The sequence below is a fragment of the Lissotriton helveticus genome, chromosome 6 (genome assembly GCF_964261635.1).
Source record: "Lissotriton helveticus chromosome 6, aLisHel1.1, whole genome shotgun sequence".
Lineage (NCBI taxonomy): Eukaryota > Metazoa > Chordata > Amphibia > Caudata > Salamandridae > Lissotriton > Lissotriton helveticus.
In genome coordinates, this window is record NC_136067.1 from 1,407,047,679 (window position 1) to 1,407,074,518 (window position 26,840).

The window sequence follows — 26,840 nt, forward strand, 5'->3', positions numbered from 1 at the left end:
ATAGTTGATTACCAGATCTCTGAATCGGTAAAATTACCGAAACTGTACTTATGTAGCCCCCTACATAAGAAAACCGTAATACCGGTCGGAAACAGCCGAATTCGGCCGTTTCCGATCGGTATTAGGGCCCCTACATCGGGCCCCTAGTGAGGGGATATATTATCTTGGGAAGATCCATTGTCCTGTTTTGTGCTGCCTCTGAGGTAGTAGAGGGAGAGGGGTGAGGAGGGGTGGTTGTAGTGGTGGTGACGCTGGGTATTGTGATTTTGTCGGGTGTCGGAAGTGTATAATTAGTGCCTCTATCACTTATTGCTCTTTAAATATGGGTATGAGTTGGATGTAATTCATGCAGTACATAGTCGACGTCTTTACAGTAGTTACATTTTGATGTTAATTTGTTAGTAGTAAGTGAAACTATTGCTTGTTTTTTTAGGTAGCATTGCAGATTTCGTTTCTTGTTGAAAATATGGGGAAGTGGTCAACATTATAATTAGGAATTGTCATTTTAAAAACCTTTGAAATTCAATGAAAAAACCATAGGTTTCAGGCAGGTTATAGTTAGGAATTATCATTTAAAAACCTTTGAAATTCACTAAAAAAACAAAGGTTTCAAGCAGGTTATAGTTGGGAATTATAATTTTTTTTAAAACTTAGAAATTCAGGACAAAAAAACATAGGTTTCAGGGGTGTTATAGTTAGCTGGACATTTCACTCATACAAAACCATTAAAATTCCTCTGTTATAGTTAGTTCTGCTAACTATAACTCGAGCGCCCGTAATGCACTGCTGATGATATCACATATTACATCATTCATGACATGTTCAGTGACATAACTGATGACATCACTGATGACATCTCAAATGACATAGAGGGGTTCACGGGTCCCTACCAATCCTTAGTGTGGTCACTGACTGGCCTAAGCCTCCCTGCTACCACAAGACGGTGTTCTGACCTCTTGGGGTGAGTGCCTGTATACTCAGAGTTCAAGAACAATGCCTTTCCTGGGTGGAGGTGTTCATATCTCGCCCTGGTCAGGAAGAGTCATCTGTGGCGTGGAGCTTTAAAGGCCCTGCAGCATTTGTAATGCGGCCCTTGCCTCTGCTGTTAAAGGAAGCAGGTCCCCTTCCTGTCCTCACCACCTTTTTGGCAGGAGGACAGACAGGAAAACATAGAAAGAATAGGAGGTGTGTCCCCCTCTGCCAACGCTACCCCTCAGGTGCTGAAGGCTATGTGAAGTACACTCTTCAAGATGGTGGGACTTATCCAATTAGGGTGAGGTCTATGTCCCCTTCCCACATGAGGTGGGCATAATAGAAGGCGCAGATACCCCAGGTAAGGGGCCCATTGGCAACTACCATTCCCTTGTAATGCCCCTAAATCTAGTATTTAGGTGGCATCCCCAGACCCTGAACTGCAGCTCCTTATGACCTAAGAAGAACGGGACACCTAAGAGTCACACCAGCAGAGAAAACCGCAGAGAACTACTGACTTGGCCCCAGTCCTACCGGCCTGTCTGCAGTCCTCGACAATCCTGTACCAAAAGACGACCTGTCCTGCAGGCCAGCGACCTCCAAAACCATGGGAGGACTGCCTGCCTTCGACAAAGACCAAGCTCTCCCGAGAACAGCGGGCCTATTCAAAAAACAACCATTTTCAAAGTAAAGACTCTTTGACCTCCAGAACCGCGAAGCCTGCCCCTTATTCACCTCTGCCACTGATGCCTCTGGTCCGGGCCCAAGAGCCAAACAGTCCCAGCAATGTTCCCCAGCGCTCCAGAGCCCAAGTCCACCGTGAGCTGACATCTCCTGGGCTCTTCAATATCACCTGCAGTCTCTGCACAGAGACCCCCTCAAAAGCGTCCTGCTCCGGTAAGCCATATTGGACACCAAAAGACACCCCTGGACCCGTCCTCCCTGGGCATTGTTGAGGAGGACCAAAGGTGTCCCTATGTCCCACAGCATTGCATCTTACCTCTCCAGCTGTTAGTTTCCTCAGACCACCCTCCTGGCCTGAGCCTGCAGCCCTTGTCCGATTCGACCTTTAGCCACAGCTTTTCATTGGGCACCCAGTGCTGTATTGACACTCTGCAACTGGCCATCCCCCTGCCGTTGGTGGTGTGGTGTTGGTACTGCTTTGGGTCATGTTTAGACACTGGTTCCCCAAGCCACTGTTACTTACCTGTAAGCAGCCCCTGTCCGATTGCCCCAGTCCCCATTGATTTGGGCGCCCAACTTCAAATTTGCACCATACATCTGGCAGCCCCTGTGCCGTGGTGGTGTACTATTGGTGCTGAACTGAACCTTGCTCAATACTGACCTTAAATCCCGAAGACTGTTCTTGTAAGTCGATGTTACCTATAGGTATGCTGAATGTTTTCTCCCTCCCATAGGTAAACATTGCAAAGTCAGAAGATTGCACTGTGTCTACTTTTTACATTGAAAGGTATTTCTATTGCAAAACGCATTTACCTAAGACAAAGCTCTGTGGTTCTTCAAAATAAATATACCCAAGTACTATTTTTATAAATTGGTCTTGGATTTATTCATTGAGTCTGTGTCTTATTTATTGCCACTGTGTGTACAACACATGCTTAACACTACCCAAGTGATAAGCCTAACTGCTCGCCCACACTACAAACAAAAGAGAGCATTAGCATTATCTATTTTAGCCTCTGGAAAGCCTCTGGGGATCCACCAGACTCTCTGCACGCTATGCCTCATTTTGTTATAGTCTATAGAGAGCTGGCTGCCTACACAGGGTTTATACAAAGAGAGTGCATGGGAGAGGACTGGATGAGTGAACAGAGCTGTCTATAAAAGAAAAAGAGGAGAAAGGTACTACATTTGTAAACAGAGAGGGGACTTTCAGTGGGGCACCAGCGTAGGCAGGGGCAAGTGCTGAAAGAATAGGCAGGTGGGTGTCAGTACCTAGTGATAAGGATAGTGGGAGTGAGGGTGGAGATAGGCAAAGGAGGCAGAAGCAGCATGTTGGGCCTGTACAGCAGTGCAGAGGAGCAAAGCAGCAGTGATGGAGGCTTCAAGCTGGTAGAGTCCAATGTGGCTCACCTGCAACTGTTGGAAAAAACGGCACGTTCCAGGATGGCTGGCCTGACAGTAATGATGGATGGCTTCGATGCAAGACAAGAAAGATCTGGTCCGGCCTCCTTGTCAAGGTTATCTGAGAGCCTGCCAAAGTTGTTTGTTAGGGGTATTTGGGATGCGGAAATGCCAGGGCCTATTAGGATGCAGTGGGAAATGCCCCAAGGCAAGGAGAACATGTTGGATTATGGGTATGATGAAGAATGGGAGAAGAGTGAGCTCTTGGAGGACCTGGAAGAGAATGAGGTTGAAACACAGAAATGGCATTGCTAGTCAAAGGACTTGAAGGAACGGGAGAATATGGTAATAGGAGACATGGAAGCAGAGGTTGGTATTTTACAGGGTGAAAGACAACAATACCTAAGAAATTGGTTAAAGCACTGGAGACTAGGCTGCTGGCAGGACAGCAGCCTTTGGTGAGGCACCCAAACAATAAGGCCAGGTAAGAAGAACAAAGTTAATACAAAATCTGAGTTGGTTTCAAAAGGTGTGGGTGACTCGACAGGGTGTAAGTTATTCAAATGTCGATCTGTGGTGGACCATGGCATGGGCACAGAGGGGACATGTATTAAGGAGGAGGAAGTTGAGGGTGCCGAGCAGAATGAGGAGGACATGGACGGGAGGGAAAGAGAAGGACAAAAAAAGAGAGTAAGGTGGTTAAACATAAAACGCTGCCCTTCATGGGGATTATGTAGCCTCTTGGCACCTACTTGAATGTAGTGATGACAAAGGATAAGATATGGAAGAGTGATTATTTGAAAGTAGTTAGATTTCAGCACCGTGAGGGCCCAAGAAAGCTCAAAGGAGAAATAATACAAACTGGCTAGGAGGTCAAAGCTGCCAGTAACTATTCAAAATTGGACAGTAGCATTTTTAATCTATGCTAGTGTATACTGCGAGAAATACCCAGATAGATGTGTGGCCCTAAATGTATAGAGCTAATACAGAATACACAAATCATGTTTGGAGATATGCTTGAGTGAGAAACGATGAGGAGTTTCGGGCAGGTTGTCTGAAGATGAAGATGAATGAAGGAAATGTGGGGTGCTGGACAAAGAAATTTGGTTTCAGTGGATGGCACTCATGAGGCTAGCACCCACAGTGTAAATGGCAGCCAGTCTTCTGCAAGGAAGAGCTTGCCGGGCTTTTAACAAAGGATGTTGTGGTGGGAATACTGTAAATTCAGGCATGAGTATTTGATGTGCGGTGCAAAATGCCCACTCACACAGTATAGAAGAAATGTGCGGGGTGGACAAGGGGCCCAGATTGGGTTCTGGCAGCAACATTCCTAGAAAGGAAGCAGGGGAGGTGGAGGACTAATGGAAAAGGCCTGTATGTCAATTAAATTGTTCACTTTCAGTATTGGTTACAGTTTTAAACAAATTTAATTTATTGCAAACACACATTGAAGTTGGTTTTTGTTTGGGTTATGTGGTTCCAAGAGGCAAGAGATGGTCAGAAAGTCTGCGGTCAGCCAAAGAGCATGCGGAAGTAGTGAGCCTTAGGTTGGCAAAAGAAGTCCAAGATGGCAAGATAGCAGGACCATTTAAGGAATGGCCTTTAGATAGGCTGATTGTGTCCACGATAGTTGTAGTACTCAAGAAGAAGAAGGAAGAGTTTCACCTGGTCTACCATTTTTCATCGCCAGAGGTCCAATCAGTGAATTCTTTCATTTCTGAGAATGTGTTATCAGTGACTTAAGCCTCTGTGGATGTGACATTTGAGCTGGTCAAACCTGTTGGTGCAGGTGCGAAGGTGGATAAGAGTGACATCAAGTAAGCACTTTCATTGCTGCTGGTTCACCAGAAGGATTTTGAGGTGCTCAGTATGTAAGATGAGGACCAGCCATTTGTTGACGAAGCATTAGCAACGGGTTGATCGTTGCCTTGCACTTTGTTCGAGAAATTTTTCTCTTCCTTACAGTGGTTGTTTATTTTTGTGAATGATGTTACACCAATAATTCACGATCTGGATGATTTTCTTCTTTTTGTGTGCATTGAGCTCAGCGGGCTGCCAGTGGATGTTGGCTACATTTAAAGAGCTGATAGCAGAGTTTGGTGTAGGCTTGGCTGAAGAAAGGGTAATAGGAACAGGAACAGAACTATCATTTTTGGGAACAGAGATTGCCTCGATGAGAAAGTAGACAAGATTGCCAAAAGTGAAGAAAAGAGTAATGGTGCAGCTCCTGAAGGACACGTTGTCAGAGAACAAGGTCAAAGTGAGGAAGGTGCATGTACATTTGAGGCATATTAATTTTCCTTGTGGGGTTGTAGGAGCAGCTGTACCTTCGGCAGGAGGCTTGGCTTGTCTCTGTCCAATTTATCCCTGCCCCTTCCCAGAGTGAGACTTTCAGCAGATGTACAGGCTAACTTAAAAATGGGGCAGGTGTCTTGCAGCATTTAAATGGGATTTCCTGGTGTAGATTGGGAGAGGAGGCAGAGTGGAATGTTGAGATTTTTTCAGATGCGACTGACAGTGGTGGGTTCGGCCCATTTTGGCAAGCGGGGTGGTGCGCGGACAGTAACCCAAGAAATGGAAGCAGGACGGCCGTAGCATTGCCTTTTTGGAATTCTTTCATCTGATGGTTGCTTTCACACTGTAGAGAGAAGATTTCAGGAACAAGAAGGTATTGTTCAACATGGACAACATAGCAGAGGTGGAACTAGTGAATAGGCAATCAGCTAGAGAATTGAAAGTGCTGCAACTGCTGAGTGTTTTTGTGCAGGGCTGTCTAACACTGCATCTTTGTTTCAAAGCGGAGAATGTCCCAGGAGTACACAATGACACTGTGGATCTGTAATCTCATTTGCAATGGGGAGATTCCGTGGGTTTCAACCGGGTGCAGAAGCAGAAAAGACAGAGATGACCAAGGACCTTTGGCAGATAGGAAAATGGTGAGAAGAGCGTATGCTCAGGCTTAGGCAGTGTTTTAGGCATTTGGAGCTGAAAGATGGTGGTGTAGAGGTTTAGAGGAGAACAGAGAATACTGTCCACTATATCATGAGTACGATTTAGGGAGGATTTTCACACGCTACTTTTTTGGGTAACTTGGCAGGGATAGCCTTTTATGGCAAGCTGTTAAGGGATTAAGAGCTGAGAGAGGGTGAGATGGGCCTCAGGTTGCTGGAAGATTGGACCAGAGAGAGAGAGAGAATGGGGAAAGGTACAGAGATCTTTGTTATAGATGGCGATAAGGAAGGTGCTGAGGATTCTCCTAAGGATTTGTTCGGATGAGTGGGGGTGCTGTTATGTTTACATTTTGATGTTATGGATGTTTCTGGGAGTTTTCAGGGTGTTGGAGATGTCATAGGTTCGGAAAGTGGGTGGCTTAAAGAGGAAGGATGTGGAGTGTATGTGAGATAAGATCATGATTTGGTTGTATAAGTTGAAGACAAATCAAAAGGTGAAGGGCTAGTTGGTAAGCTTGAGGAAACTTGTTATGTGGAGGAGGTGTATCGAGACTAGAAGAGATGTTTCTGCAAAGGTATGGTTTGAGGCATACTAGTTTTTACTTGCTGATGGAGTTTCGTAAGATACTGCAAGAGTTGGATTTACAAAGTGAGTTTTGCCCACATTCATTTAGAATAGGGGTAGCCACGGAGGCTAAGCTGAAAGAATGATTCAGTGAGAGGATTGAAAGGTTGGGTCACTGGTCGTTAAACTGCTATAAGAAATACATCAGATCTGAAAATATATTGTACTGAATTCATAAGTTAATTTGGTGTATTGCTGGCTGTCTGCAGGTTCCATAACTCAGAAGGGCTATTTGGGTATGAAGCCACTCATTCATCAAGTGGGTGGAAAGGCAGGTAGCCATGAAGATGCATGAGAAGCAGCAGGGATTTGATGAAACCAGAATACTGGTGAAGTGGAATGTGAAAGTGGGGGCATGATGGGAAGAATTGCTACCATTGTTGGCCCAGAATGGTAGGGGCAATGGTTGTCCTAATATCCTGGTACTGCCTTTAGTGGGGGAAAAACCTAGTGAAGCAGAGGGGTAAGATCCTGATAAACACCATGAAGATGGACATGCAAGAGGTGAAGAGATTGTGGGGTGGCACATTTGTTTTGTGAACAGAACTTCTCCCTAGGAGAGAATGGTGTGGGACCCAAAAGCCAGTGGAAATTGACAGACAAGGCTATGCAGAAAGTCAATGGAGAGCTAAGCAACTTTTGGAGGAAAGAGGGTATTGGGTGAATAGTGCACCCAGACATTAGATACGAGGAGAAGCAGTTTTTCGGGGACAACAGTGTTCATTTGTCCATTTTTGGCATGGACCTTTATTTGATGCAGCTTGGAGATATATTAGGGAAGGCGTTGGCCGATAAGTTGTGGTGATTATGAAACAGATATGGACTCTCAAGAAGGGCAGAAAAGCTTCTTTGTGGACAAGATATTTCTTGTGTCAGGTTTACATGATGGTTTTAGGATACAAAGAGGTGTGTACTGGCAGTGTGTGTGTTTGCAAATAGCACACCATGGCACAATACAGAAGGGCTATGGGACTAAACATGAGCAGTGTCAAAGTGTTTTCTGAAAGTTTGTGTGTCTGTGCGGGTACAATGCATGAATGTATTAGTACTGAAAAGAGAGTTGCTGAGTCCATACACTGATTGCCACTGTCCCTGCAATGATATGTTACATGGAGGATCCTGGGTTCCAATTGTGGAAGCACAAGCTTGCCTTTTGAAAACATGAAGAGTAGAGGAATCCGCCCAGGCCGATTTGATTTTTGTATTGCTGCATTCCTATGAGCTGGGTGGGACACACTGGAGAAAAGAGAGAGAGAGAGCGAGAGAGAGCGAGAGAGAAAGAGAGAGAGAGAGAGAGAGGGAGAGAGAGAGAGAGAGAGAGAGAGAGAGAGAGAGATAGAGAGTGAGAGATAGAGAGATAGAGAGAGAGAGAGAGAGAGACACACGCCCCCGGTACACTTCAAAAGGTGCCTGTTGATTCAGTGATAGATCACAAGGAAAAGCCAGTGGAAATTGACAGACAAGGCTATGCAGAAAGTCAACGGAGAGCTAAACAACTGTTGCATGTAGTGCTTAGCATTTGCGATAAATACCACTCAGCTCAGAATACACTGTTCTGTATTTAACGCAACATTTATAACGAGGGTCACAAAATGAAGAACTGCTATTTTGGGACAAATATTTTTTCATGGAAATGGCAAGTTTCTCTTTGTCCTGATTGGGTTTTTTTTATCCAAAATTATAATGTTGATTTTAATGGTTAAATGTCTACATTTACAGAAATTAGCAGCTGATGTTTTGTACAAACAATACAGCATTTCTGAAATATATATATGTATATATTTTTTTTATTTCAAAATACTTTATTAATTTTCACAAGGTACACAGAAAGCTTAAAGCAGGGTAAGCATAAGGTGTCCAAGGCAAGTTTTACATATGTAGTCAGAAAGTGAAGGTAATGCACCTTTATGGATACTATGAGTCTAACCCAAGCGATCAATAACAGGAGAAGAAAGGAAAGGTAAGAGAAAGGGAAAAAATGAAAGAAAAGAGAAAGGAAGGGAAGGAAGAGGAGAAGCTAGACGAGCTGCATCATTGCTTTGACATTTCAGTGCCATACTAATACAGATAACAATGAACAAACACTTAAGTACAATTGTACATGTCAGACGATTCACAGGAAATTGTTCCGTGGTACACCCTTTGTTCATGGAGGATTGTAAGAGTCAAGAAAAGTGTCCAAGGAGTTCCACAGCACCCTGGATGGAGGTTTTCATGGAGAGTTTTGTAATGCTATGTTGTCTGCCCCTCTGAGATGGATGATCCATTTTATACAGCTTTCATAAGATGTTTTACTTGTGTCCTTCCAGTTGGCAAGAATAATTTTTACCGCAGAGGTTAGTAGCTGATCTAGTAGGTCTTTGTCAGAATCAGATCTCAAGTTTGTGCTTATACAGGCCGTGGGTAGGTTGAAGGAGTCTCTGACCAAAGTACATTTAAACAAACCAGTTATGAAGGCGAAGATTTAGTCCCAGAACGGTTTAAGTAAGGTACACTGAAATATAAAATGGGTTAAGTCCTCCGTGTCTCACTTACAGTCCCAGCATGTTGGATCCTCCCAGAGCCTTAATGCGCATAACCGGGCAGGGGCCCAAAATGCCTTGTGTAGTAGCCAGTATTTGGTTTGGGAGAGACAGGGGAGATCTTATTTTGTGAGACGGATCACCATAGTGAGGACCATTCCTGATCTTTTAGTGGATCTGGAGTCAGTTGCCCCCAAAAGGCTATAGTCTTATCGTTAAGTTTAGAGTTTTAGGGTGGAGGAGTTTGTATATTTGCAAGTCCTGGTGGCCCAGTTTGTTGGTATTTTTACAAACAATGAAATTGATGGTTGGGCGGTGGATAATTTGGCTTTTGTAAGGGCGATCTGATTTTCAGGAAGTTGTAGAATTCAATGTCAGCTAGGCCATACCTCGACTGGAGGTCTGAGAATGTAATTGGGTATGTGGCGTTTTCTGGTTGATAAGGGAAGAGGATTCCTTTCTTCATCCATGTGTCAATGGTTAGGCTTTGCCTTTGTACATTATCTTGCTATTGGCCCAAAGTGATTCCATTTTAGATCCTTTAATACTCTTCTCCAGATTTTTGTCAACCCTAAGTAGCGCAATTTTTGTGTTTTTAACCCCTTCGATGCGGATGACAAAGCCAGCTCGTCATGGGCGTTACCTGCGCTACGCGGATGACGAGCTGGCTTTGTCACAAACCGCGCGATTTTCAAATTTCAGCGCATAGCGGGAAAACCCGCTGGCGCGGTAACGGTTAAAAATGGACTTAAAGGTATGTGGATATAGTCTATTTGTTGTTAGGAGTGCAAGGGGGCTTAGGTTATTAAAGATGGCCCTCTCTACCTCTACCCATGCCGGGGTGTAGCCGTTGGGAGGTGCGATCCAGTATGAGCCTTGTTTTGCCAGGAAAGCCAACTGGTAAAGCCTCAAATCCGCTAGGTTCACCCCTCCTAGTGTTTTATCCAGTCTTAATTTTTAAATACTAAGCCTTGCTTTCTTCCTACGCCAGGGAAATTTAGAGATGAGGATGTCTAGTTTGCGGTGAAAGTCATCTGTAAGAAGGAGCGGGAGCATACTGATAATGTAGTTAACCATTGGGGTGATCATCATTTTAACAGTTTCAATTCTGCCCCACCACGTAATGAATTTTGGGGACCAAGAGTCCAAGTGCTTCTTTTTCTTTTCTAGTAATGTTTTCTCATATAGCCTGTCTGTCATGTTAGCCCCGACTTTTCCAGGATGTCCCTCGTACAATGGATTTTTAATGGTTTGAGCTCTGATTTCTCTCTGTTGAGTTTGTACATGCTGTTCTCCTTCGTTGGCCACACCAAATTCAGGGTATCAGATGGCGCTAGACACCACTACTTCAATGAACCTAAGGAGCTGGCGTCGTTTCTGGAAGGCCCAACAGTTGATGACATGGAAGCTTCCCAATCTGCCTCTAGCAAGAGAAGATCTTCTCCAGATTCTGGCACGGATTGACGAGGTAAACCAGCACCTCATTGGGCAGGCTAAACTCTATGGAAACACTAGGAATAACAATAGACACTAAGGAAACTAAGGAAACTCAACCTATACCTACCTCATTATCTACCTCGTAACTACTAAGGAAACTCAACCTATACCTACCTCATTATCGATCTGATTATCTACCTCATGCTAATACACATCATAGGATGCTGGCACCGCAACAAGTGAAGATATCAAGAGACTGTGGTTCTATTGACTTATCCTTAAATTTCGATAAAATGGGACTCTGTCTTTGGACATCGTAATTGAACTGAGATGTGTTAAACAATTTTGACTCATGGACAAAGGGCCTTGCAGACAACTTGGCCATGTTCACTCATAGGGGGATGTATGATACAGTCTATCACGCCAAACACCTAAACTGGACAGCGGACCAACTTGTCTGCAGTGGGCACCAACCTCAGAAAGTATACCAATATTTTGTAAAAGGCAAAGTGATACTGTGTGCAAACTTCAAAAGTGCCCTCTGTCCAGATGTCCGGGGTCGGAGGGGACACCAACACTTAAGGATTCGTGTGTAGACCTGGACGAAGCAATGATGGCAGAAAGGGTGGTTTGTTTATCTGCATCGTGGTTGCCCCCGGAAATGGGAGAAAGTCTGGGGGGCTGGAACAAGTATAGAGGTTATTTGTGTGAACCACCTGCACTGGAAGAGGAAGGTGAATCTGTGGAATGATGGATGGGAGGAATGGACCCAAAAGTGGTAGCAATGGGGATATGTACCTTGCTGCTGTTTATACAAAGAGATTTATTGTTGCACAGAAGTAATGATCATTTTTTACACCCAATGTCTGTACCCTTTAATTGCCAATTGCCCTGCATTGTCTTCAATAAAAACATTATTTTAAAAAAAAAGTGCCCTCTGTCCAAAATCACAACCCTTTCCCTCAGGGTCAATCGTGTATATGAACTTATATTAAAGTTGTGCCACTTTCCAATTATATACAATCAACTTAATTTATATCCAGTCCGTTTTGAAAAGATGATTGAAATTTCTTCTTTATTGCTTTTTTTCCATCTTTTTAAATAAGCCACAGCCATTGTGTTTCCATCTGCGAACAGAACTTCTTCAGGGCATTTATGAATTCCGCAATGTCATTAGATAAGTGATACCTGAGTATCTCTCTTTAGGTTATCATTTAGCGATATGCTCCTTAATCTTGTATATTGACCTTTTCGTCTTCATGCACAGGTTAAATTGATTGCCAGGTGTAATGTCATGATGTAATAGTCACTCAGAATTCGACAATACGTATATGCATCGGACCCAGCACATACCGTACCTTGCGATGAGGTACTGGGATTCTGAACCCGTTTCATAAAAGTCATCGTGCCATGACGATTTTGGTAGCATCAGACCGAAAATGACGAGTGTAAGGTGTATAAGTATTTTCGTCATATTCGAGTGACGAGATCACCATGAAATCGGAGTTACCGTTCTGAACCCTCGGGTTCCATCTTGCGTGCGGCAGCCATTTTGTGGTTGCCCTCACATAGGCCAATGATAATGGCCGAACGAGTCTTCAAGCACACGTACACTTTAGCTGACTTCAGAATGACCTGAGCGAGCGACCCTCTTGCCTGAAGCCAAACTTGTTAAGCCAGTTCCTTTCCCAGAAGCTGATCAAGATTGCTGATCAAGACACAAGACACCACCAAACCTTTTATTACGCACAGCTATGTTTTATCTTGCTCACACCTGTCTCTGCTCCTTTCTTTATGGTCCATTTACGATGGGGATGTGCCCGTTTTTATGGTGGGTTCGATCGACCTGTCTGATGAAGAATGTTGGGTTTGACTAGAAATTGATTGTGGGCTGGACAAACTGAAAAATGGGCTTGTCATCATTATTTTGCGGTTTTATCGTGAAAAACATGTGAATGGCCAACTGTAAAATCAGGAATGTTCGCCTGAAGCATAGTATTTGGTATAAGAAGGGATGACTAGCTTTGTGAAGTTGAGCAGTCTCCTGAGAACATACACCGTGTTGTACTTCTAGGATACCTGTTACTGGCTGCAGCCAATAAATCTGATCTTTGACGTCACCAAGAAGTTTCTGTGTTTCTGTAGTCTGAGACAGGAGAATCCGGAGTCTTCGGGTGTGTTCCCTGGCACCGCTGGGTTCTAAATAACCCGGTACTTCATTTGGCGCCCAACGTGGGGCTCGATTTCAGCGGTACCGGTCCAAGCCTGAGGTTCGTGAGGAGCTTCGTGTGAAAATTCTGGAGGAAGGCCAACCACTTCATCGACCCCTGTATGTCGTCGTGGTCCGAAAGTCTTTGCTGCGAGGTTCCCCGCTTTCCGACGGCTACGAAGGACTGCTGCCCTGACTATCGCCCTGTCTTGGACCCTTTGATGATTTGTAGAGCGAGATGATAGACGAGTCTTCTGGTGACGTCATCGATACCTCAGTTAAGTATGAGTGGAGCGTCTCCCAGTCCTTAGTTTTTGGGTATCCCCTTGGGATCTTTGATTTGGAACCTTTGATTTGGAACTTGCAAGTACCAAAGCCGAGGGACTCGTGTATTCACGAGACTATCGTTTTTGATATTGCCTTGAAGTTTGAAGCTAGGCTAGTGAGCGAAGATGCCTGGTCTTAGCAGACTTGGAAATTTGTTTTGTTGTTGTTATAATAGGGATTCCAGATTGGAGGACTCGTGTCCGGTTCCTCCAATTGGAACTCCAACCTATGAGCTCTATGTGAAGCATGGCGTGGGCCCCATCGCATATAACGAAGTATGGATTTGTTACACAAAGAAGGACGGTGTCCTACAATGGCCCCGATATGGTAGTTTCGACACGGAAATTTTAGATAACCTAGAGGTTAGACTTTTCAAGAAAAAAGCCCGGCCTGCGATGTTTGACTCTTTCCGCCTATGGCGAAAGGAAGCCAAACAGAAAGAAATTAAATTAGCGAAGAGAAATAAAAGAGAAAAGGGTATCTCGATAATGCAAGCTGCTATGCAGTATAAGGATAATGAAGAGGAACAAGCGAGTGAACAGTTGCACAGGCAACGTAAACTGGCGATTGATAAATGCTATCCAGTTTTGCCATCTTTTCAGCAAGATGCAATGAAGGAACTTGAAAAAGATCCTTTAATGTCACATTTGTTGAATTTGCCACCCCCTTATGCGCAGAGTGCTACAGCACCTCCGCAACCTTTAGTTGCGCAATCTCTGGTTGCTTTGCCTCTTACTGCTGCACAGCCGCCAGCTCCTCTTCAGCAGGCTCCTACTCCTCTGGTGCAGCCTTCTCAAGGGCTGCCGACTTTGCTACCTGTTCCGTCTTTAATACCTACGACTTTTTCACCTGTCCTTGCTGTTTCCTCTGCTACTGCTCCTACATTAGCTTCTTCTCAGTCCGCTTTATCCCCTGTTCTGTCAACTTCTCATTCTGTCCGACAGAGAATGACGGACACTGTTACTAGTCTCTTGTCTCCATTCTTTGGGTCATTAAACACGACCCCCGCTTCAGAGCATACACAGTTGCGCAGCCAACTGCCTGATTCTAGAGAGAAGGGAGTATTGGACCACTTGGCGCATAGATGGATTACCGACCCTGCAAGGTATGAGTTAGAATCTGTCATGGATGTTTTCCGCCAATGGTAAGCACCGAAGCAGAGATATGTTTTTGATAAAAATGTGTGTTTTATTCTCGAAGAATTGGAGGATCGTGATTTGGAACCCAATCCACCTGAGTTGTGTCATGTACGGTTCAAGTTTGCGAAAGGCACGATTGTGGGTTCCGATGTTGGGAGAGCAGTTGCGAAATTGTTGTCATTCAGGAGTGAGGCTATCTCTCGGTCGTTGTTTGAACGTGATCCCTCTGTTAGGGGAAAAGCGCGACAATATCCAATGAGAGAGGTTCCTCCAGTATGGAAGGAGGAAGTACCTGCTGGTGCAAATAATAACCCCCCAGCTGTGCCAGCACATTTTCAGCGTGTTTGGGTGCATGTTCCATGGAAGCGAGCTGAAGTTTTGGCCCTTAAACAGACCTTACCTGACCCCCGTAAAAACCCTGCAGGCTATTATAAGGAACTATCACAGACTGCAGACTCATGTGTTATGAATTTAGCTGATATAGACATGTTGTTTGGAAATGTGGTCCCGCAGCCTTTGTGGGGTTTGATTCGTCACACGGATCATGCGCAGGAGTTAGGGAACACATGGGCTAATATTAGTGCGGCAAATAACAGACAAGTAGGCGGTGCTAAACCTGAGCCTTTAGTAGCAGAACTAACTGGTAGGATCGTTACTTACATGAAGACTTTAATGCCTGCGATGCGTGTGAATTGGGATAAATTGTCTGCATGCAAGCAAAAGAAAGAGGAAACTGTGTCTGATTTCTTCACTAGGTTTGAAGAAACGTTTATCGACCACAGCGGTCAAGACATGAGTACAGAAGGCGGTCAACGGTTGTTCGTTGACAAGTTTGTGCACAATTTGCTTCCCGAGTTGTGTAAGAAATTGAAAGACTCAGAGAGTTCTTGGGCCGTTTCCTCTTCAGCACAGATATTGGCTACTGCACAATACTACGAAAATAGAGATAAGGAGGAGAAGGACAGAGCAGACAAGAAAACTAAAGAGTTAAAAACGAAGGTTCTCTTACGCAAGCGTATCCGCCCCGTAGTAATCAGCGTGACTATCAGCAACCCCAGCAATTTCAGAGAAACTTGCAAAGGTTCGAGTTTTCTCAACCACGTTTTCCTGTAGGCCCTAATCAGTGTGCATATTGCAAAGAAGAGGGCCATTTTAAAAGTAGCTGCCCTGTGTTGTTACAGCGCATGAATGGTGTTTCTAGTGCAAGAGGTCGGGGTGTTCCACAAGCTCTTAGAGGTAGAGAGCGTGGAGGATTCTCCCAGAACGCACGTCCGTTTCCTCCTCAAAATTCAATGAATAGTTTTGATCAGCAGAATAACGCGTCTGGTAGGACGACTCAGTACTATGCCGATGACTACTATGCAGAAGGTGAGAATATGGAAGGTGATGATTGCTAGGACAGCCATAGACAAAGAGAGGGAGTTGTTTCAGTTCCAGTAGATCAGAGTGGACCTTATGTTGAGGTGATTACATCAGGTGTGTCAGAGCCTTTTCTGTTGGATACTGGTGCTACGAAGAGTTCTATTATGCACTCTAAACTCCCTGGCGCACCTTTGTCTGGCGAGACGAATGTTTCAGTAGGTTTTTCTGGCGCCCCGGTTAGGAACCCGATTTTTAGTCCTATGTCTCTTTCTGTTGGACCTTGTGAATTCGAAGCACCCCTTATTCTGACAACAGGTTGTGGTGAGAACTTGTTAGGATTGGATCTGTTGAAAAGATTGTATGCAACATTGTATTGTTCTCCTTCGGGAGTACAACTCACATTGGGCAAGAAAGTGGTCTCCCCGATGTATTTGTAGAAGGATAAGCTTCCGGCAGAATTGTTATCTCTTCCTGATACTCTGTGGGCTACTGGTCCTAATGACGTGGGTCTTTTGGAAATACCGCCATATGTTGTGACGTTGAAAGCGAATGTTAAAATGCCGCGCATTCCCCAATACAAGATCTCTTATGAAGGTGGGAAGGCGTTGCTATCGATCATTCATGATTTGATTGAGAAAGATGTAGTTGAAGAAACGAGAGGTAATGTTTGCAATAGCCCTGTGTTGCCTGTCTTAAAACGTACTGACTCTTCTCAGCCACCTGTTTACCGGTTTGTGATCGATCTTCGCGAGGTGAATAAGATTGTAGTTCCGCAATTTCCTGTTGTTCCTGATATCACTGCCTTATTAACTATGATTCCAGCTTCCGCCACTTGGTTTTCAGTGATTGATTTAAAGAATGCCTTCTTCAGCATCCCAATTGCCGAGGAGAGTAGGGATATTTTTGGTTTCTCTCTAGGAGGTCGAAGCTTCCGGTTCAAGCGCGCTCCCCAAGGCTATTGTGAGAGTCCGTCAATCTATAGTCAGGCTTTGAAAACACAACTTGATACGATTGTTCTACGCGATGGTGCTGCTCTTATTCAGTACGTCGACGATTTGTTAATCGCTGCAGATACTGAGGAGATTTGTAAAGAAGCCACCTTGTCGTTGTTACGTCATTTGTCTAATTTGTATCATAAAGTGTCTCTTTCGAAATTACAGTACTGTCGACAAGAAGTGACCTACTTAGGTCATTTCTTATCGAAGGAGGGAAGAAGATTGACCCCAGAACGAATTCAGGCAATTGCAAAAATGAGTGTGCCAGTTACACAAAGAGAAGTGCGTGCCTTCTTGGGTATCACGTCATAGTGCAGACAATGGATACCAAACTTTTCCTTACTGGCCAAACCTTTGGTGGCATTGACTTGTAAAGATACACCAAATCCCCTTCCGTGGTCCGAAGAGTGTCAGAAAAGTTTTTCGGAATTGCGCGATGCATTGTGTTCGGCTCCTGTGTTGGGTACCCCCGACTACAGTAAGCCCTTTACACTGTATGTCCATGAGAGAGAAGGATGTGCATTGTCAGTGTTGACGCAATCTTTTGGGGACAAGCAGCGTCCATGTGTGTATTTCTCGTCGACTTTGGATCCGGTAGCTAGAGCGTTGCCGAGTTGTCTGAGAGCTACAGCGGCAGCAGCTGTTTCTATTCGACAGTCTGCTGGTTTGGTGATGAATAATACGTTGATTGTAGTGGTTCCACATGCAGTGGATACTTTGCTAAACAGAACCAAGACACAGCACTTAACAAGTGCTCGATTGTCAGGTTATGAGCTGACACTTTTAGCGAGCCATGTGCACATAAAGAGATGCAACACGCTGAATCCAGCTATGTTGTTACCGATTACAGCAGAGTTAGAGGTTTCTGAACAACATGATTGTTTTCTCAGGACAGAAGAAGAAACGAAAGGGAGAGTAGATCTTAGGGACACTCCTCTTGTGAAGTGTGATGGTACCTTATGGGTGGATGGTTCGTGCTTTAAGCTTCCGAATGGTGATACGACTGCGGCATATGCTGTTATGACCTTGCATACGATTGTTGAAGCTACACGTATCCCACATAACTCCGCTCAAGCAGCAGAGTTGATTGCACTTACGAGAGCGTGTGTATTATCAAAAGGAATGAGAGTAACCATATATACTGACAGCCAGTATGCGTTTGGTGTGGCTCACAGTTTTGGACGATTGTGGAAGGAACGTGGGTTCCTCACGTCTCATGGAACTAAGATACAGCATGGTCAGTTGGTAAACGAGTAACTCGAGTCACTTACTTTGCCGCTGCAGGTTGCGATTGTGAAATGCAGTGCACATAAGAAGGTTACTGACGACGTTGGTCGCGGTAATGCGTTTGCTGATGAGGTTGCGAAAGAAACACCAAGAGATGTGGTGAGTCGAATGTATGTTGCGGGCCCTGCAAGATGGATTGGTGACGTTGGAATGTGTGAAGATACGATAGAGAGTGTGAAGTCTATCCAAGCTGAAGCCCCAGAGAAAGAACTGAGTGTGTGGAGAGAGAGTACGGGTAAATTGGATGCAAATGGTTGTTGGGTTGAGTTGTCAGAGCATCAGCGATGGTTGTTACCCGATGCGTACGTGCTTGCAGTGGTTACAATGGCGCATGGAATGGCCCACATCAGTGTGAAAGGGATCTGTAAGTTGTTGGCTCCAGTATGGCAAAATGCTGGAATTCCCAAGTGTGCAGAGAATGTGGTTAAAAATTGTATGGTTTGTCTGAGATAATATCCTGGTAAGGGAACTCCAACTCCAGTTGGTCATTTTGCGCCTCCAACGTATCCGTTCGAGGTTTTGCAGCTAGATTTTATCCACATGGAGAGGTGCAACAACCTGAAATACGTACTCGTTGTTGTTTGTGCCTTTTCGAGATGGGTAGAAGCATATCCCCTAAAAGATAATATTGCCTTGTCCACAGCGAAAGCCCTTCTCAAAGAGTTCTTCCCTAGGTTCGGTTTGCCGAGAATGGTTTGGAGTGACAATGGGAGTGAATTTGTGGGTCAAGCGATGAAGAGAGTGTGTGAAGGGCTAGGAATCCGCCAGAAGTTCCATGCTGCAAATCACCCCCAATCAGCTGGACTAGTAGAGTGCTATAACGGCACTCTTAAACTAAAACTGGCCAAGATACAAGCAAGCTCTGGCCTTAAATGGCCTGATGCTTTGCCATTAGCACTTTTGTCAACTAGGATGACTGTACATTCACGAGTGGGACTTAGTCCTTATGAGATTGTGTTTGGTCGCCCGGCCAACATATGGGGAGTGCCGAGGCCGACGAAATTCAGCGAGATTGAACACCCTGTACTGCTTGATTACTTGTATGATCTGACTGCTAAATTGCGTGTATTACACCAACAGGTTCATGATACACTGCCTCAGGCTTCTGGAGATCCAGGGCATGCAATCGATCCTGGATCGTGGGTACTCATCAAGAACTTCCAGCGGACAAAGAACGATCAGCCCCGCTGGATCGGCCCCTACTTGGTGCTTTTGTCCACAAGAACTGCAGTACGAGTGCAAGGGAAAAAGAACTGGGTCCACCGCGTACACTGCAAGAGGGTCCCTTTGCCTCTGCCGTACGACCGGTGGGTCCAGGAGGGTATTGCTGATTCTGAAATTGAGACTGTGCCTCGTTTTCTGCCTTTCAGCGATGCACGTTTATTTGGGACAAGTTCTGAGCGTGAAAGCGACGACCTTTTGCAAGAAGCCGTGCCACCATCAGTTAGATTGGACACTACCGGGCCTGAACTCCTATTCCAAGACCAGACGTTATCTGGAAAAAGCCGTTATAATTTGAGACCAAGAACCATGGACAAATAAAAAATTATTTTTACTTTTTAGAAAAAAAGGTTCAGCTCTCCCATCCGAGAAACTGTTTTGACCGATTTTTGTTTTTCGAACCGCCATCCGGGTTCAGCTGTAGGGCCGCGGCGTCAAGTCTCTGGAGTGCAAGCCGAAGACGCAAGGTCGACGGTTCTGGTTGGTCCTCGGGCGTTCCCTGGACTGACAGACGCATTCCTTAGCACGGAACACCCTACCTCCGCGAGCAGCAAGGTTAGAGGATGGAGTTTTTCGAGATGGAGAGACCTGCCAAAGAGATGAATTTTAGAGCCAAACTGTGTACAATGATGACTAGAAAATGTTTTCTGATAATTATGCATTTTTATGTCGCTTAGCGTGATGGTGTTTTTAATGGGATATGTTTTATTCTCTTTTCAAGTCACGTTTGCACCCACTCCACAGCCCATACCTCCGTCTACTGTTTCCTCGCATTCTTTTCACCCTCTACCTGAACATGAGTCCGTTAGAAGATTAGAGTTTATTAATAACTCCTTCGTTCAGCTTCTGCACCAACACCAATTAGTAGTGAACACAACTAACTGTTGGGTGTGTGGTCTTATGCCTCATACTACCGATAAAGGTATTCCTTACCTAGTCCTGCCATTCAGCTATAATGGTTCTGTATGGGCATACCGAACGATGTTCATCTATGCTCGCGAAGTCCACCCCCTACGTTCTGTGAAAGACAACCCAAAGAATAGTGCTCTAGTCAAGGGAATAGTCGACATGATAAAGGGAGCTAGTGCCTATGAGGCTATCCCGAAAGATGAGACACTAGCGTATATTGGATGGAACGTGACTGGATATGGAGCGAGTCTGAGTGAGAATCAGCGAGCGAAAAGATCCTCTCCGATTTGGATTGTACCTCTTCAGGTTCATCTATGTCTGCAAGGTAATGGCAAGAATCCAAGAGCTCAGTTAGGGAAGAGTATCTGTACTGAGACGTATGTTTTTGCGTCTCAGACCTCCCCATCGTTCCTAGCAGCTAAGGCTACCTATTTCATCTGTTATGATAGAGCATACACATGGTTGCCCCTGATTTCTCAGGCACATGTTTTGTCTCGTTCCTAAAACCTCCCACCTACAAAGCTGCGGCAGATTACCACAAGACAAGGATAGTTAGAGGCGTCTTCAGTAAGGAAGATACTGCAGGACAAGAATTGAGTGACTTCTCGAAGGGTTTTCTGCCGTTTTGGGGACCTATGGCTAACAGCAGGAACATACGACAATTGACGAGGGTGGTTGAGTCCACCGTAGTTGAAACTGCCGGTGCCCTTAGTAACTTGACTGCTGAGCTCCAGTCGGATCGTCTTATGACACTCCAGAACAGAGTTGCGTTAGACGTCATACTTGCAGATCGAGGTGGGGTATGTAAAGTAATCCAATCAAGTTGCTGCGTTTTCATTCCAGATAATGCTCCGACAGTGTACCAGGCCATTTCCAGACTGCATAAGATCTCCGAATCTATACACGTGGATAAAGGAGATTGGTCGTTGATGGGATGGTTCTGGGGACTGTTATCCACGTGGGGATGGGAGATTCTGATGATCATTGGGATGATCTTAGCTATTCTTTTCCTGTTCTGTCTGTGCGTACAGTGTGCTCCTGCTATATGTGGCCTCTGTGCTACATCGTGTGTAAGGAAACCTGTACCAAGAGACGTGCTAAGTAATAGGATGATGCTACAGCAACTTCTTGATGACCTGATGAATATAGACCTAGACTCAGACTAACATGGGTTTAGGGTATTGCCTATGTAAGGGCAAAAGGAGGGTCTGAGGTACTGGGATTCTGAACCCGTTTCATAAAAGTCATCGTACCATGACGATTTTGGTAGCATCAGACCGAAAATGGCGAGTGTAAGGTTTATAAGTATTTTCGTCATATTCGAGTGACGAGATCACCGTGAAATTGGAGTTTCCGTTCTGAACCCTCGGGTTCCATCTTGCGTGCGGCAGCCATTTTGTGGTTGCCCTCACATAGGCCGATGATAATGGCCGAACGAGTCTCCAAGCACACGTACACTTTAGCTGACTTCAGAATGACCTGAGCGAGCGACCCTCTTGCCTGAAGCCAAACTTGTTAAGCCAGTTCCTTTCCCAGAAGCTGATCAAGATTGCTGATCAAGACACAAGACACCACCAAACCTTTTATTACGCACAGCTATGTCTTATCTTGCTCACACCTGTCTCTGCTCCTTTCCTTATGGTCCATTTACGATGGGGATGTGCCCGTTTTTATGGTGGGTTCGATCGACCTGTCTGATGAAGAATGTTGGGTTTGACTAGAAATTGATTGTGGGCTGGACAAACTGAAAAATGGGCTTGTCATCATTATTCTGCAGTTTTATCGTGAAAACATGTGAATGGCCAACTGTAAAATCAGGAATGTTCGTCTGAAGCATAGTATTTGGTATAAGAAGGGATGACTAGCTTTGTGAAGTTGAGCAGTCTCCTGAGAACATACACCGTGTTGTACTTCTAGGATACCTGTTACTGGCTGCAGCCAATAAATCTGATCTTTGACGTCACCAAGAGGTTTCTGTGTTTCTGTAGTCTGAGACAGGAGAATCCGGAGTCTTCGGGTGTGTTCCCTGGCACCGCTGGGTTCTAAATAACGCGGTATTTCATTGAGGGGATCTGTACGCCCGACTCGACTTCTCGGCATTTCGATTCCCGCCCGGGTTCTATCACACCAGTAGATCTCCGTGAGATGGAAATGACAATCCTGCCTTCACACCTCCTACATATGAGGTTTGCGGGGATGGGAGGGGGGAGAGATGGGCGGGGGAGTGGGGGGGAGGAAGGAACCCCAGAGGTTGCAGAATACTCTGTGTAATAACTGGATACCCACCTCGGGGCTTTTCAGTCTTTGCTGAAATAAATTTAAGGCTCATATTTGGATGATAATTCCTGCTGAGTTTGGGAAGATTACTGATGATTTTGGTTCCATGGTGCCAGAGTGCATTTCCTGACATAGTTGTTTCATCATTTGTGTGTAGAGCTGTCTGAGCCTAGAGCATTTAAACATTGGTGTTAACTGTCTGCTATTTGAGCTTGTGAATTGTAGGCTATTTTTACAGTAGCGTGGCTGTGTGAGCTTGTCATATTTATCCAACTCATTTGCCTATGGTCTAGGGTTCTAGGACTCGTATAACCTTGGCTTTAATCACCCTGACAATGTCATAACACATAACTGAAAATCTATTTGGAAGGTGCTAGATAGTAAAATTATTTGAAAAGTGTGCTATATACATTTTGTAGAATTATAGGCCGTGGCACATTATGAAACCTGATTGCACACCTGCCTGTAATACATATAACTATTTAGCCAACTTTAAAGCAGTGATTATAGTTAAAAATCATTTTTTTATTTTTCAAAAGCTTTTGGCTGAGGGTGAGCTACAACACCCTATATGATCTGAACACTTGCTTTAAATCAGATTCAGTTTTAGTCAGGTAGTGCAGGCCTACTCTTCCCTATAATGTCCCAATGTTCTCCTTATGAAGTTGATTGTAAACCCAAGCCCCTTCTGTCGCAACCCAGGCAGTTGAGAAATCCTGCCTTTTGCCCTGTTTGGCGCAGCTTTCTTCTTTGAAGAGAGATTTCCCAGTTGAGGCTATGAGAAAGCTATTCACAAAGGTTTTCATAGTTCATAGTGATTCATTCCGTTTGACCCCGGAACATCCATGGGTAGTCTTCCCCTCGTCTGATGACATGTCAACTTTCAAGTTTTGGATTACATTTTTTCACCTACTTGACTTCTGACAAATGGTTCCTGACTTGTGGGATATAAAGATGAAAAATAATATCACGATGGCCGAACCAGGACAGAAAGGTAGAAAAATTAACTTAGCGGTAATTATTTATTTTCAGTGCACAAATTCAGGTCAAGCACGGGATTTATGTCCAGGTCAGCCACATGCTGGTAAAATGTGATGGTATCATTCACTGGAAGTATAACAGCGTCACTAAGTAAAGCTGATACTGCCCACCTCATGCAGCAGCTTTGTTGTATAAAATCAATAAAGATACATTAAAAAATGATGTTGCAGCTCTGATGAGAAGTGCCAATACTGCTCACTACATTTATAGCACCAAGTTACGAAGTACGGATATTGCATTTTGCAGTTACAGCAGCCTTGTTGAGAAGTGATGGCACAGTTCAGAGAAGACATAACAGCCATGATGGGAAGTATCTGTACCGCCCGTTATATGTTCAGAAGTGCTAGTAATGGCCATTATAAGTACAGCAGCACTGAAGAGAAATGGTGACGATTGACCATTAAAAGTATGACAGCTATTGAGCAGCCCTAGTATTCGAGAAATTACCACTTGCCAAGATGATTTTGGGCAGTCCATGCATCACTTTTTTCTTTTTCTCTTTATCGCTGCGGACAACCATGAACCAATACATGAATGCCGCAGAACAAAACATGAAGGGCATTAACAGAGCTCTGTAAAAAAAAAAATGCTCCAGTGATGGAGCAGCCCTGTGCAGCCATGAGTATTGGGGTGTATTTGGTAGAACTGTATGGTGGTTACCATCGGTGCCATGGTTTAAACTTGTATCACTCTCCAAAACTGTTGATTCTCTATTAATGTCCATGAAATCATCCTCTTACTCATTCGACCTCTCCATCATTGGATTATGGCAACAGGCTGACCGATTTGCTGCTGTCTTGCTACATTCCGTCATAATGCATCTTTAGGGCTAAGTAGGTTAAGAACAAGTATCAAAGGCCTCAAGAGAACACATATTTACGTCTCTTTTTAGATTTTTCTAGTAAAAAATTGGCATTAATAAATGACACAGCAGCAGACATTCGTTTAGCTTACAATAAAATGCCACGCATACAACATGGAAGCGCCACACAAAGGCACACTGTAAAACTGGAAATAACAAATATGTCTGGCAGTGCCTCATACTAGCCTCGCTCCGGTTACCCCATGCCCCCCAGCAGACCTCACCCGAACCACAGTTTAAGTTGTACATCATTGAACGAGTAAGCCTGGGCTGGGCCACCAACCCACCCTGACGCGACCCCAAGCTTCACCTCCCAACCTTCCCTGCTCACTCCACGCGCATTTCCCCATGTTTCTACAGTCACAGAAGTTCCCTCACCGTTCTCCAAGTGTTGCAGGAATTCTTGCGCCGCTCTCTTCTCGTGCTTCTGCAACGCCGGCCTGTAGAGGCTCCCGCTCCGGGCGCGAGCGCCCTGCCCTGGGCAGCAGCACTCGCAGAGCCGCGCCAGCAGCTCGCGCACCTTGTAGGCCCAGCTCGAACACAGCTCACTCAGCCGGCTCAGAAGCTCTCGGAGCGCGAGCCAGCACTCCTGGCACAGCTGCCCCATTCCTCAGGTTCCGACCTAGACAGAATAGCTCCGAGGGCCGGGGACCAGCTGCCGCTGCGACGTTTGGCTGCACAGGCAAATAGAAGTGTCGGTTTCGAGAACGCACATGCACACACAGCGCTGGTGGAATAAGTGGGGCCCAACCACCCTCCAAAGTGGTGCGTTCAGAGCCGGATGCCAGCCACTGCCATGTGGAATAGCTGGGACAGGAACAAAGCCTGGCCTTTGTAACAACAAACTTGCAGGGAGCCAGGCAAAATCTCGACTGCTGACAGGGTCAGGGGAAGCCTCTCTGCATAAGTAAACAAAGGGAGCCTGAGCTCTGCCAGAGTGACATCACGCAGTCACCACCTTCTTCAGCTGCAGGCACTGGACTCCTTATCGGCATGCACAGAGAGAAGAACCGGTTTCCCCAGTTGTCGAAAAAGTATTCAAAATGGGAGGTGTGCAGTTGCAAGTCACATCTGCTTCATGGCAATGTAATAATAGGCGTATATTTTTCTAGCTTACGGGCATTTTAAATCTATTTTGGTCTTATTTGTTCCTTGGGGTTCGAGGAGTTCGTTGATAAAGCAAATAAGGGGATATTTCCTTGTAAAAATCATAATTTATTTTTAACATTGCTTCGTCTAGTGGTTTCTAGTTGTCCCATCTCCCCTGTATGCGCGAACACTTACTTTTAAAGCAAACTATGAATGAACGGCTTTGGTATCACATGTCAGAGTAAAAAAAAAACGAGAAATACTGCTCACGTTGGAATGTTGTAAAGAGGGATTTTCGGTCCAGAAATATAATTTTGATTTTATTCTGGGTTTTTATAAAGCGTTGCAAACCACATTGCAGAAGTCTCAGTGCGCTTTAAGTAAGGGAGTGGATGAGGTGTTCATGGATACTCTCAACCACATTCTGACAGTCAGTGAGGAATAATATAAAGATAGCTAGTGAATGCCTGTGTATCTGGGTAAAATAATAGGAATACGTTGATGCCTTGGAGTAAGTCTATAGAGAGACCTCATTAAGGCGTACAGTTGTCGGGTTTAGTTGTCTAATGTGTTGGCTCTAGGTCAAAAAGAGAATGTTAATTCTAGCAAAGGGACTGGGCTAAGTCTACGCCTCCTTGAAGACGGGAGCTTTTAACAAACCTTGGAATGTGAGAAAACCAGTTTCAGGCCTGGGATTCAATTGTAAAGACTTCCACAAGGATGAGCCCTGCACGTGGAGTGTATTTTCTCTAAATTTCTTAGAACTGACAAGGTTTTGGTTGGTGAACCTACAAATTGTGACTGGAAATGGCGATTTAGTGCCTAGCGAACAAGAAAGAAGAATTTCAAAATGGATCTGCCATTCTCTGAGAAACAATAACGAGACTTCAGAGCCAATGTAATGTGGTCATGTTATTTCAAGCCAAACAGGATTCATGCAGCATGATGCTAGTATATTAGTAGTTTAGAGAGTGATCTGTAGTGAGACCAGTACTAAGGCTTGTTGCAATAATCTAGGGCTCTCTAACCTTTTCTGTAATGGGAGCTACTTCTGATCAGTGGAAATCATCGTGAGCTACTAAAGGCTAAGCACCTCGTGCATTATTACCAGGCACCCCCACGACCAGCTTAATTGACTTTAACCCTAATGTCCATAGAGCCAGATACTGTGGTTAGAACACAATACTTTCACTAGGGGCACTATGACAGGGCTGCCATGTGTGTCAGTGAGAGTGTGGTCTTTGGGGATGTATGAACATGTGTGCGTATGAATGGGATATATGTGTATAGGTGATAGAGACTGTGTTGCCCCTACTTGTGGCACAAGACCTGCCTTTCACCATATGTGGCCCTATTAGACCTAGCATATCTTGGCGTGATTACCCCAGGCTTTTTGCCTCTGCATCCTTTGCTTTTAGATGCTTTGGGTACTTGGCCACTGCTGATCAGTGTCAAAGTACAAGTGTTCCCTATGTAAAGTGTAATGGTAATTGGTTGGCCATGATTGGTATGTTTGCCTTACTAGTAAAG

General features: G+C 44.8%; 1 protein-coding gene across 1 annotated transcript in view; it reads right to left on the reverse strand.

Moving 5' to 3' along the window:
• The window catches only part of LOC144761766 (uncharacterized), a 638,918-nt gene extending 613,812 nt beyond the window's left edge, over positions 1-25,106 (reverse strand). The window contains exon 1 of the mRNA XM_078647014.1: positions 24,600-25,106. Within this exon, the coding sequence (XP_078503140.1) occupies positions 24,600-24,828 (229 nt within the window). The 5' untranslated portion in view covers positions 24,829-25,106. The remainder of the gene's footprint in view (positions 1-24,599) is intronic.
• Between the last annotated feature and the right edge of the window lie 1,734 nt (positions 25,107-26,840).